At 32.6% G+C, this 13,258-nt stretch overlaps 2 protein-coding genes across 2 annotated transcripts; one reads left to right on the forward strand and one right to left on the reverse strand.

Annotated features, from left to right (window-relative positions):
• Window positions 1-499: 499 nt before the first annotated feature.
• On the reverse strand, window positions 500-8,816 carry LOC106720486 (negative elongation factor A). The gene is made up of 11 exons (XM_045683990.1): window positions 8,604-8,816; window positions 7,195-7,449; window positions 6,672-6,849; window positions 5,834-5,989; window positions 5,188-5,316; window positions 4,729-4,826; window positions 3,764-3,928; window positions 3,347-3,403; window positions 2,618-2,857; window positions 1,358-1,457; window positions 500-810 (listed from the first exon to the last, which is right to left on the reverse strand). The coding sequence occupies exons 1-11, from the start codon at window positions 8,811-8,813 to the stop codon at window positions 548-550; spliced, it is 1,851 nt and encodes a 616-aa protein (XP_045539946.1). The 5' UTR covers window positions 8,814-8,816; the 3' UTR covers window positions 500-547.
• Window positions 8,817-9,208: 392 nt separating this feature from the next.
• LOC106720465 (leucine-rich repeat protein soc-2 homolog) lies at window positions 9,209-10,956 on the forward strand. The gene is made up of 4 exons (XM_014515179.2): window positions 9,209-9,439; window positions 9,513-10,222; window positions 10,332-10,680; window positions 10,873-10,956. The coding sequence occupies exons 1-4, from the start codon at window positions 9,311-9,313 to the stop codon at window positions 10,954-10,956; spliced, it is 1,272 nt and encodes a 423-aa protein (XP_014370665.2). The 5' UTR covers window positions 9,209-9,310.
• Window positions 10,957-13,258: the final 2,302 nt, after the last annotated feature.

A 13,258-nucleotide genomic window follows, 5' to 3' on the forward strand; every position in this document is an offset into this window, starting at 1 on the left:
ATATTAGTGTGTGTACTTGAAAATATCGTTATAATGCGTTCAAATTTTGGCACTATAAAATATATTGGATATAATCAACTAAGAACTCTGAAGTGAGATCAACCGCTAAGCAACACTTAGAGCTTGTTTAATTAGTCTAGGTCGATCCTTAGTGTCGACTTAAGTGAGAAATCTAACACTAAGGGAATGCCTAACCATTCAAAAACTCTGTTATAATAAAACTCATCACTCACTGACTAAAACTAAACATCTTGTAAAACAATCTGAAAGTAATTCACCATCTTCATATTGTCTGCAAATGAAAATCTTCACTTTGTGAGAAATAAAATTAAAACTCTAAAAGCCAATTCTCCGATAGTCGAATTGATAAAAACAAATCTTAACATTCTTTAGTCCTAAAAAAAAAGTGACAGCGATAGCAACACTTGGCATTTCAACATTTGACAGCTGTCAGTTTGACAAGTCCCATCAAAATGACAATTGCACAACAGTGTATAAATATATAAGATATTGGTAAAGCAATAACCGTCAACAGTTTAGTTTAGTTTTAACTGCCATTTTGGTTAGTTAAGGTAACTATTGACTGGTTGTTGGGTGCTATGATGGAGGAGCCGGGTAATATCTTCTGTGGTACAGCGCCATCTAGCGGCCGATACTTCTTGAGTCGAGTCCACTGACCGTTGTTGTAATTCATTTGGAAGTGCATTTCAGCCACCATTGTTACGAATGTGTCATCAGATTGTATCACATTCTCGTAGTTTTCTGATAACTTTATAGTTACTATGTTACCCAAGTTAGGGCATGGATTATCTGCGGAACAAATATGTACAAGTTACAAAATTTTACACATCAATACATATGTCTAGAAAATATGTCTTGTTTTCCCTTTTACTTAGTCTTAATTACATTCAAACATCGCAAATTACTAAGTCACTGATACAGTACAATCTCACTAATCCGGTACTTCGATAGATCGGCACGTCCAATAATCCGGCACCTTCCGCCCACGCCTCCCTTTCCCTTTGCGCTTTGGTCGCACAGGTATAGAGGGGAAAGGGAGGCGTGGGCGGAAGGTGCCTGTGATTATTTCAAAACTAGTTAATTACATATGTGCCTACATGTTAATTCAATTGTTCCATGATACATTACATACATTTATTCTCTCTATGAAATGCTTTATTTTATTTATTACCGATGACTTTTTCAGTATAACCCAGTAATCCGAACATTCCAATAATCCGGCACCCTCCGGTTTTTAATAGTGCCGGATTAGTGAGATTACACTGTATTTGTATTCTGAAACTAGTATGTATTTATTAAATGATTGGTTTGTTTTATAATGTAAGTAACAACTCACCCCTGGAGCCGGCCATGAAGCCAAGTATAAGCGCCTTCTCCGGTCTTGTGACGCGGTTTGCGTTGCGGAACATGTCTTGTGCCTCCAGCATTTGTTCACGCTGAAAATATTACAAACATACTAATATTATAAATACGAATGTTTAAATGGATGGATGGATAAATAAATTATATCTCTCGATGAAATTTGGCACTGATGTAGAACATAGTCTGGAAGAACACATTGGTTAGAATTAAGTTTTTTTTTAATTGCGCACAAATATTAAACAAAAAAGGGATAACTTTCAGAAACATCGTGTTCTCTAAATTTTGGGGAGATTTTTACAAGGACTTTTTATACATTTGAAGTAAAAAAATCTTCTACGATTCATTATATCATATACATGTGCTGTTTTCTTTACTTTACCTTACTTACCGTAGTTTTCTGATACCAAAAATCTCTGTATAAAACATATCGTCATCGCTGTCATTACCTCTCACAAAATAGAGATAACAATATCTTTTAATCAGATATTTCGGTCTCAGAAACCCACGGTTACAACGTAAAACCAATTTTAATTTTTTCTGTCTGTTTTTTATTTATTTATTTTAGGATGCCAAAATATTACATGAAAGATTACAATCTAATAAAAAAAGGTTTATATCACATTACATGACATGACAAAATGTACTTTATTTTATGTAATACACTTAAAGGCTAACAATAACAATTAACAAAATTATAATACAAAAAAAAAACAAACAGAAAAACATAAACTACTCTCTACTCTGTCCGCGTTTGTCCCAGGTAATCTCTAAAGCAACACTTAGAGCTTAATTAGTCTAGGTTGATCCTTAGTATCGACTAAAGTAAGAAACCTAACACTAAGGGAATGCCTAATCATTCAAAAAACTCTGTTGCAATAGTTTGTCCCGGGTAATCTCCCAAACGGCTGAACGGATTTTAACGCAATTTTTACTGAAAGGTAGATCTTTTATAAGGGAGTAACATCGACTTATTTTTGATGTGAAACATCTATAGTATCACTTGTAAACCGAATCGTTGGCGTGGCGACGCTTGCCGTGGCGACGGGTCGCCAAGCTATACTGAGGTATACATTATTATTATTATTATCATTATTGTTTATTTAATTATAATATTTAATATTTTATGCATATTACTTGTACACACACGATGTTTCACATCTGCCAGGCGTCCCATGACGGCTCACAAGTTTTTTTTATTTTACGCTAACGAAATTAATTCAACAGTAAATATTACCGTAAGCGAGAGTCCCCTGCGTTGTACCAGCGTCTGTTGCGGCGGTGCGGGTTGCTGTATCTGTATCTGCTGGTCTTCCTGCTGGTCGCGGTCAGAGTGCGGCAGTGACTGTACATTGACGGGTGCGGTGGGCGCGGCGGGCACGGAGGGTTGGACAGGGGGTGCGGTGGGCGCGGGGGGCGCCGAGTGTACGCCGCCCACCGGCAACTGCGTCGACTGTACCGTGCCCGGCATCTGCATCTGTAAAAGTAATTATAATTTTGTATAGCGATGTATGTATTTTTGTCAGGTTTATTTGAAAATCCAATTGAAAAGCGATCCCATATGGAAAATAAAACCATAGAAAACTGTATATACATTACTTTGAAGCAGTAAATTTTCTATATTTACTTTATGGCCTAGAGCAGTGTTTCCCAAAGTGGGCGATAACGTCCCCTTGGGGGCGTTTGAAACCTAGGAGGGGGCGATAAGGGGCCCAAAAAATGAGGGGCATTGAAATTAATTAAAGTAATGAAATTGTGGGTTTTTAAGTTTTAGGGCTGAATAAAAATTTAAAAAAGGCTCTGAAATATTGATTTTCAAAGGGGGCGGTGAAAGAAATAAGTTTGACAATCACTGGCCTAGAGGTAAAAATTCTTGTTTGGAATTCTAAAAACTTATTCAAACTTATCCAATTTATCTCAGATAAGTTTTTGCGTATACATTTAAATATAAATGAACAAAACTCACAATGGGCTGAGCAATCTGTTGCACGACTCTCGCTGTGGTGTGACCGGCAGGCGTTAGCTGTTAAATACAAATTTAATTATATTTATCAGGTAAATAACTTTTTTTTTTAATAATAGATTATACATCAGCTGTATGTCTGTCTAACAGATGACTTTGTGAACGTGAAATGTGGCTTATTCACCATTGATTAGGTGAATTATTATTGAATTGATGTGCAATGTGCAATGTCTTGGTGGCTTAATAAAATATGCAATGTGACGGGTGGCTTGAAAAATGTGTACCGTGGCTTACTAACTCACTGGTGGCTTATTGACTTACTTACTTACTGGCTTGATGAATATGCAAGTGACTTACTGACTAGTAAAGCTTGGTGTATGTGCACAGTGGCTTACTGACTTACTGACAAATGAGTCTTACCGGCTTGATATTCTGCAGAACGACCGTCTTGCCACCACCCTGCAATATGGTGACTGCTGAGGAGTTGAGTAGATTTTGTGTAGACAACAGAACTGACTTGCCTCCAGCCTGACTTATTAGTAACTTGGGCTGCTGACCTATCACTATTGGTTTTGCCGCTGGTTGCTGAAATTTTATTATATAAAAATTAATATTAAATACATATATTCCTGTTATAACATGTACAAGCCTGTTGCTTTTTTTTATTTATAGTTTTTGTGTTTTTCCCTCCCTTCAGCATGTTTGTTATTTTTTTTATATTACATTATTATTGTTTACTTTCCAATTATTGTTTGCTTTCTGAATGGATTAAATGAGTTTATTATTATTATATTGAAATTAACTTGTTATTTAGTTAATTCTTAATAACTTTAAAACTTTAAATTATAATGGATCCTATGCATAATATGACGTAATTTGGACATTTATACATCATCATCATCTCCGTGGCTTTATCTCAATCAAGTGGAGTCAGCGCACAAGGAATATCTTAAAATTAAATATAGTATAAACTAAATAATTATAGGTAAATAATTCAAATTATTTCTAAAAATACAGAACAAAGTTAAGCTATCGCTAGGTAGAGACATTCACACAATGTTAAATTCTTTTTTTTTTAAATTATCTTTATATTGTATTATTACTTATATTTCAAACTATAATAAAAAAATGTAAGAATTTCAGATTTACATCTTAATATCTTACTAATATTGTAAAGGCAAAAGTTTAGATGGATGGATGTTTGTTTGAAGATATCTCTGGAAAGCTGAACGGATCTTGACAAATATGATCAGGAAGAATACATAAGCTACTTATTAAGTTTTTTTTTAATTCCGCGCGGACGGAATTGCGGGCGGCAGCTAGTATATATATATCATCGATGTATAAAGTTATAAGTTAGATAATAATTTAGAAAGAAAACATACCTGTAAGAGAATGGTGTTAGGTTCTGAAGTGGGCGGCTCCGGAGGTGTGCTGTTGTTAACTTCTGTCTCTGATTGTACTGTTGTTTCCATATTATTCGCTGCAATTAAAAAAAAAAACATTTAACAACCTTTGCTTGTTATGTATACATGGTTATTTTTATTTATCGGAAAAAAGTTACCTCTTGCCGATATTAATCATATTTATAAATAAAAAATTTGCAAATCAATATTGCCTACTCCCTGCACACTCAATTTATTATTAATTTTATCATAGTTGAGTAAAAAAAAATAATGACTACTTATACGATATCTTATGAATTCAATATTACCTTTTTTTTTTCTCTGGTATTTTTAAAAATAACGGTGTACAAATGTAATGAACGGAATCATCAACTATTTGAACTTACTAATATTATAAATGCGACAACTAGTTTCTTAAGGCTTAGTTTGACTACTAACCTGAAGTCAGTGTTTCGCTGCTGGTCTGGTCATCTGCTTTGGGCATCTGATAGTTGAGCCCCTTGGCATAGTCAGGAGGTGGAGACGGTGGCGCTGCCGGTGGCTGCTTCTTAGCTCCTTCCTCAATTTCTATATAAATAGATATATTAACGTAAATGATAGGAAATAAAGGTTTATAATAATGTACACTCCAATGTGGATAAGCGATAGTCCAAGGGACAGCGATATTTTTCTCGCTTATACAGGTTTCTCTCTAACAAGAGCTAATGGAGACTGTCCACTGGGAAGGCACAATGACTCTCGCTTATACAGGTTTCTGGTTTATACAAGTTTCACTGTAATAAACGCTAGAAATCTTAAACCTTAGAAAGTACCAAACCATATTGAAAAAATATGACGGCTAATTATTTGTCCCATATGCATTCCTAAACCAATTGATAAATTTTAAAGAAATTTTGTTAAATTATTCTTAGGACTGCAGAGAAGATGTTCCCTTAATATAAAAAAAAAAACGATTTTAATGAAACACATTATTTTGAATCTATTGAAATCGTTTGACATTATCTTTGTAATAACAAACTCCAATTTCAAGTAATTATCTATAACTGTTATTAACCACTTTTTATTTCTTTTAGAAGAAACTCACCAAGTTTCCTTCTCTTCTTGATCTGTGCATGAGTTGCCGGCTGCTCATTGATATCTAAAAGCTTGATGCCGGAGCGTGGAGGTGGCCGAGATATAGGCGCTAGTACTCTGGATCCAGTACGTGCAGCCCAGCGAGTGGGTAGACCTTTCAGGGGCGCTGGATACGCAAAACATTGTTTAAGCATACAGGATACGAAAAGAATAAGTTAATTCAAAGTAAGATTTCTCTACATTTAATAGGTAACAGATAGTTTGTCCGAGGTTTTTATGAGAGAAAATACCTTGAGGTATATGGAAACTACATACAGTGTGTTTGGCTCAAGCCCATACCAACTAGTACTATTGTTAAGTTTTACTTTGTATTTGATTTCAAAAATCTTTGCTTGTCACTTCTGTCTGTGTGATACTCAGTTCTTTAATGGTTACTGTAGCAATCCATATGTGTAGATTTCTCTAACTAAATTTACATATCTAAGGAACACCTTGGCAACCAATAGACAACTAATTAGACTAAAATGTATTTCTTTTCTTTTAAAACTGTTGTATTTAACATTACAGGTATATCAGAGTTTTTTTTTATATATATAATAAAGTGCGTTGCCCACTTTTAATCACACATGAAGAGATTATTTCACTTCTCTAAACATCCTCTCCTTTGACAAATACACTTCCCTTTACCATATTTTCCTCATAAAGGTAGGAAGGGAAAGAGGACTAAAATTAAGTCTCCAGCATGTACACTTATCATGAAATGACTTCTACATGATGCCTATCTTCTAGTTTCATGCAATAATAGTTGTTGCTGGCTCTACCAGTGTTAAAAAATTCCTGTAACTCACTTGTGTCTGTCATTTTCCTAGGCATTCCTCTAGATCTGACGGGAACTGTGGGAGCTTGTGCTTTCTTCTGATTAGCTTGGATCTCCGCAGCTTTAGCAAGTAACTCACTCCTTAAAGCAACTGATTTCGGTTTGCGTTTCAATGTAAAATGTTTAACAGGATTCGGTTGTTGACCAACCTGGAATATAGATAATATTATAGACAAATTAATATTGTTAATCAGATATGTAAATACTTATTTAGTCAAGTTTAGCTCAGCTTTTAAAAATCAAGCTGCAAATAATTATATTAATAAAAAAATCATCATCATCTCCCTGGTCTTTTCCCACTCATGTTGGGTTGGCACACAAGGTGTATACCTTAAAATTTTGGCTTAAGTTTTTATGGCCGGCCGCCTGCCTGTCGCCAACCCTACTTGGGAATTTATTAATAAATAAACATTCAAGCATAATATTTACTGAGTAGCAATTTTGAAAAAAAATTTAACAAAACATCAATGAAAGAAAAAATAATTAAAACTTACCACAGATACTAAGGCATTTTTATTTAAATATAGGCACTCTAATGGCAATAGATTAAGATCTGAATGTTTGGCCAGTTCCCTCCTCAGTTCTCCTATCATGTCACTGAAGATAGGTCTGGTCTCATCAAACTCCGCTATCTCTGTATTAAGTGTGCCAGTTGCTGGGAATGTCTTAAGGACTTCAGCCAGCATCGCAACCCAGAGATCAGAGTCCACCGCTGCAACTTCAATGATCTCCTCCAATTCATTTCTCCACTGAAAATACAATCAATTCTAAATAAGTAATAGTATTCTGGGAAATTAGACCTCTTGAAGGCTCTTTACACCTTACAAATATTACAGAGAACTCAATTTTTGGTATAAAGGGAAGGTGAAGTGTAGATGACCTTGATCTACCAAAAAGATTTAGACAAATAATACCAACTTAGTGTAGTACTTAAGTAGTTGGGTACATATATGAACTTTTCACAAATAATACTATAAATTAGACAATTGAAAAAGTACTTATATCCTCCAAATACTCTAATGTTTAGAAGTACAGACTATTGTCTTGTGGAAGTTTTATTCCTTTTATTTAATTATTTTCTTAGACTTATGAAGAAGTTCAAGATATGAAGTCTAAATTTGAAATGCTGAGTATTTGAGGGTACAGCAGAAAGAAATGGCTCCTTTTGTCTTACTGAAGATACTGACTTAACAAAGTTGGAATAATAGATTTTTACAAAATTTTCAATATTATTCTAATAATTTATAATAAAAAATATAAGTTATATTTTACCCACTAAAATATATAATTAATAAAACCTCACTTTTTAAAATAATTGGAGGCATTTAATAAATAATAAATATTAAATATTGTTGGTATAATATAATAAATATAGTAGGTGTAATATTTCATCTCCTTCGTTTTTGTAAATAAGAAATATTTCCCTCTATTTTAATTTATTTTGGATAAATTAAAAGTTTATTGAGTAAAACAAAAGTTATGTTAAACTTTTCTGTGTTTTACTTTATTATCTCACTTTTTTTCTATATAGGCAGGGAACAATTGAAATAGTTGTGAAATTGCTGCCTAATAGAATGTTTCAAACTACACAGTACAGTAACAAAATACTTATATAGTGTACACAACTTGAAGCAATAACAAACTTTGGAATAAACATAGGAAAAGAAGTTTATTTTCCATCCAATAGGCTGACAGTATTAATTATAAAAGGCGCTAAGATCATAATAGATTGAAAACACGATGAATTTGTCATTATTGTGCATTATTTTCATGTTATTTTTAATGACAACAAATAAAGTACAAAATAATTTATCCTGCTCTATCCCGTTCAATTAATTTGTCAAAGAAAGAGATATCAAACACAAAACAGTTATGCAAAACCATAGAATATGAGAAAAGTTACCTCTTCAACATTTCTGCGCGGGATATGAAAGAAACTTAGCAATAATTTTAGCTTCACTTGTGTTTGCAAATCTGGAAAACAATCTTTAATATTTTTCAGCACTTCCGCGTTTAATTGAGAACAAATTGAGCCACTTGTCCACGAATCATTCGATATTCCGAGTTTATTGTGAAGCCACAAGGATGTATCACTATCCCGAACGTTCGCCATCTTGCAACTGAAGTTGTGACGTTTTATCAATGTGTTATGCGTACATGTGGTGACAGACGCGCACATTTTGTGTTCTTTGGTGTCTTCGTGAGTTATAATTTAAAAGAATTAATTTGAACTTTGATTATGAGAAATAGAAATAAACAAATAAAAAAATAAATATACATCTTTTTCAAGTAAAATTAACAAAATAAAAATGTTAAATTAACAACTTAAAACATTACATCCAAATAATTTAGTCTATGGTTTTAAGGTAAAGTTTAAGTTTATTCAAATAATTAGGCTTTTAAACCTATCCTTAACTTATTATTCTGACATAATTTTCATCTGAATCTGTTATATTTAAATTTGAATAAACTAAACTAAACTTTGTGAAAAAATAAATCAAAGAATGACAAGGCATGAGACAGCAACGGTAACAAGGATTATTTATCGACAAAACGTTTTGCTAAAACAAACACTCAATAGAGAAAAGTATTAATATACAGAAATACAACATGGGTGATAATTCTATTTGTTCATTATCCTTCAATTTGTATGAAGAACAAGACGATAAGGAAATGACATTGGATATATCCAACCAAGGCTTATCGATTTTACCAAAAATTGAAAACAAAATGCTATGCGTAAATATTGTGTCCTGGACGTATTAATTTGTAGCTCTAGATATAATGCATTAATTTCTTTGTATGTTTTTAGATACTTTATCTACAAAATAACAAAATTCAAGATCTACCCGATGATTTCTTTGAATGTTTGCCGTACCTGACTTGGTTTGATATGAGAGACAATGAACTAAGTTGTATTCCAAAATCAATTAAAAATCATCAAAATCTAAGTCATTTATTGCTCCAGAATAACAAATTATCGACATTGCCAAATGAATTAGGCACTGTAATTAATTTGAAAGTACTTCAAATAAGTGGCAATCCTTTGACATATCCACCGAAAGAGATTATAAATGCTGGGACTGGAAAAATAGTTCAATTTCTATTTAAGAAATTTACTGATGAACAAGATTCACAATTGCGTTCAGCATCTATTGCAGATGAGAATTCAAGTCTTAACACCAAACTCCTATCAGAAAGTGACCTCAAAAGCTACAATTCAGTATATGAAGAAAATTTGAAAGGCCGTCAGTATCTTTCAGTACTATTAAGCGAAAAAGATGTGTCCGAGTCAGAAATAGAATTTTATAGTAAAAATAAAGGAAAGTGCCCAAAGTTAGCCACCAGTAGAAAGAAAACGTCGCCATGTCATACTCAAAGTTCAAAATACCTTAAGCCGGTGTACGCACGCAGCAAAGAAAAACAAGATGCTAAAATCACGCAAACCTATTTAAGTGAGAGAGCGCTGAAGAAACAAAAAGATTTGATGGCTAGTAAAGATAAAATCCTGCAGAGCAGAAAGTAAGTAAACTAACTTACAAGTGCTAAGACTATTTAACGCGGCGTATCAATTTCGCTTTAAATAAGTTATTATTAATCCTTAATTACCAGTTCTTAAAATCTCTTTTAGGAACTTGGAACTTTTGAAGAACTTTCGTAAAACTTATAGGACGAACCAATTGTCTATGGCAAGGGGAAGTACACATTATAAGCGCACCGCGAATGACTATCCGTACGACACTAATCCTGAATATATGACTCTTTTGACTAGAGACGATATAGAAAAGGATCTACCGGATAAGTATAAAAAGAGACTATGGCGTAGACCCAAGCCTACCGTACCACGGAAGAAAAACGGCGATGTGCATTTAGCAATGAAAATCAAAAAGTTATTTGAAACTTTGGAAGCTATAGATTTGAATAAACGGGAAATGACACCGAGGACAGAGCAGAAAATGCTCTTAAATGAGATCCACAAGGTAATACAGATAAAATATTGTCTTAATGTTTTGACAGTAAAAACCAACTGTCATAATTACAGACCATAGACAATTGTAACTTTTATATTAAAAGGCATTTGCTAGTAATAAATGATTATTATTATATATTATAGATAATATTTAGATTATTAAAACAAACACTCCACTTAATAATTTTTTTTAAATTTTCAGATAACGGAAATTAAACAAAAACTAATGGAACTGCAAGCGAACAATTCAAAATCAGTGGAGAACGATAAGCTTCCAATCTCATAGAAATTCTACAAAAACATGATTTATTTATTCAAAGTAATGAATTGTTACAGAAAAATAATTTATTTAACTATTATAAAATTGTAGGTAACAGAAAAATTTCCTCAACAACTTTGTCAACCATTTGTGTAATCAGTATTTTCTATAGTTTTGGCCACTTATAGTTTAGTTTATATTTTATTTTTATAAAATGTTTTCTTTGTTAGAATAGATTAAATATCTGATGTACAAAAACACACAATTTCGATTGTATATCTTTTATTTCATATACATACATATGCTTGTGTTAAACATAGAACGGAAATTTACAATATTGGTTATTAAAATAAGCACATAAAAAATAAGTTAAATAAAAAAGGTGATTCTTATCTAGCACATTTCGTAATGTCGATAAAATACCATTTTTTTCCTATGTATACAAAATGTTTTTTGACAGGTCGAAATTGAATTTCAATGCGTCTTGATTTATAATTATCCCGTAAATAAAAAATCTGGAGATCTGTCGCGACTAAACAATAATTATGAATTAATAATTGCGTTTAAAACAATGATTGATATATCTATGTCTATACTTATATATATTAGTAGTTCCATCCTGGCTATAACTATAAAAATTAAATGCAAATTCGCAAGTATCTAACCTACCCACAAAGCAGAGAAAGTGTAATCCTCAAAGATAACGACAGACCTCTTTTTCAACAGACTATAAATAGTTGTTTAAAAACTTGACATTGACAGATTCGGTATTTTTTGTCTATGGATACACAGATAAAATTAAACACCACAGCTAACACATTTTCTACATTCCTTTGACTATCAAAATACACCATCATCCTATAATTCTTCCCAATTACTCAGTCTTTACACCTTTAGTAGGTGATCTTGTCCAATATCATGCAAAAACTCCATTAAACTTACATTTACATACAAAAAATACACTGCTATAACATATAAAGTGAAAATAATAGTTTCATTCATACAAATGCCGCGACAAAACCAATATATACATAATTGCCAAATAAATTGCTTTGATATTTTTGTGAACATAGACTACAAGTCCAGTAAATTATCCAATTTGTAAAAATTAAAATAAAACCTACAGATATATTGCATTTAAATTGTTAAAAAAAGTCCAATAAATAATTTTAAAAGCTGTTGTTTTCACGTAGCATTTATATTAAATATTCATAACTTACTTATACAATAAAATTAACACTGCCAGAGTCCGGTCTGGTGCATCTAAGGCTCTTTGTACACAAGCCCACATAAATATTCGATACCCGGTGATTTTAATCGCTAAGCGATTTATACAACACAATGTCATTGAGGTTTTTTCCAAAGACAGTCGCTCGCAACTTATTTGTCAAGATCGTAGTGACTAAAGTTGCTGCGATTTTCAAGATGGCGGTGTAAATCTATACAGTTGACATATAGTCACTATGCCTTTATTGACCGAATAGACGACTGGCGTCAAAGATTTATGTTGCCTAGTGTACAAAGAGGCTTAGTGTACATTTCTTTCACTAAATCTACAGTATGAGATATTTTTACTGCTATTATTGGAAGAGTTGTTTAAAATGGAGAAAGCTTCATACTATATACTATATCTTAACAATGTATGATCATAAAATTTCACTGCAGTGACTACATACGTTGTCATCCCTCACTCTATTTGACAAAAAAAAGACCAAAATATGTTCAAGTGTCACGGTAATGAAATTCTACGGCAAGAAATAAACTCACGATATTATCTCATGGGTTTCCTAAATTCAATTCAAAGTTATTAGATACTAGTTTTTACCCCCGATTTCGTTCGTGGAATTAAAAAAAAAAACCTTAGGTAAGTGTTCTTCCATAAAATGTTTTAAACCTGTACCAAATTTCATCTAGATCCATGAAGTCGTTCCATAGATACTTTTTGATAAATATCCATCCATCCATTTATCAAAACATCCGCATTTATAAAATTAGTAAGAGAACACGTTTATAACTTTTTATGTTACACATAATAAAGCTGCATTAGAAACATTTATCAACAAACACTTTAATTGTAGTTATAATCCGACAAAGTTGTCTGACCCAGTGGGCATAAGTCAAACAAAATTATGACGGCACACTAGCGCCATTCTGTCAACGTCAAAAAAGTTCCACAAGATCTTTGTACAGTAAATGTTTTGTAATTTTTTTTTCTTTAATGACATTCATCAAAACGGGCCAGATATTCTTGTTCGACTATAACAGTTGTACAAACAATTACAGCAAATAAATGCCATATGACATGCGGGAAACTAAACTTGTTAGTGGA

This window comes from Papilio machaon, chromosome 24 (assembly GCF_912999745.1).
Source record: "Papilio machaon chromosome 24, ilPapMach1.1, whole genome shotgun sequence".
NCBI lineage: Eukaryota > Metazoa > Arthropoda > Insecta > Lepidoptera > Papilionidae > Papilio > Papilio machaon.

Excerpts from the sequence above, each read along its gene's own strand:
- LOC106720486 (XM_045683990.1), bottom strand. The coding sequence starts at position 8,813 with ATGGCGAACGTTCGGGATAGTGATACATCCTTGTGGCTTCACAATAAA. Across the intron at positions 5,990-6,671 it reads TAGGAAAATGACAGACACAA|CGCCCCTGAAAGGTCTACCC; the intron begins GTGAGTTACAGG and ends TTGCGTATCCAG. Across the intron at positions 2,858-3,346 it reads AACAGATTGCTCAGCCCATT|ATGCAGATGCCGGGCACGGT; the intron begins GTGAGTTTTGTT and ends TTACTTTTACAG.
- LOC106720465 (XM_014515179.2), top strand. The coding sequence starts at position 9,311 with ATGGGTGATAATTCTATTTGTTCATTATCCTTCAATTTGTATGAAGAA. Across the intron at positions 9,440-9,512 it reads TTGAAAACAAAATGCTATGC|ATACTTTATCTACAAAATAA; the intron begins GTAAATATTGTG and ends GTATGTTTTTAG. Across the intron at positions 10,223-10,331 it reads AAAATCCTGCAGAGCAGAAA|GAACTTGGAACTTTTGAAGA; the intron begins GTAAGTAAACTA and ends AATCTCTTTTAG.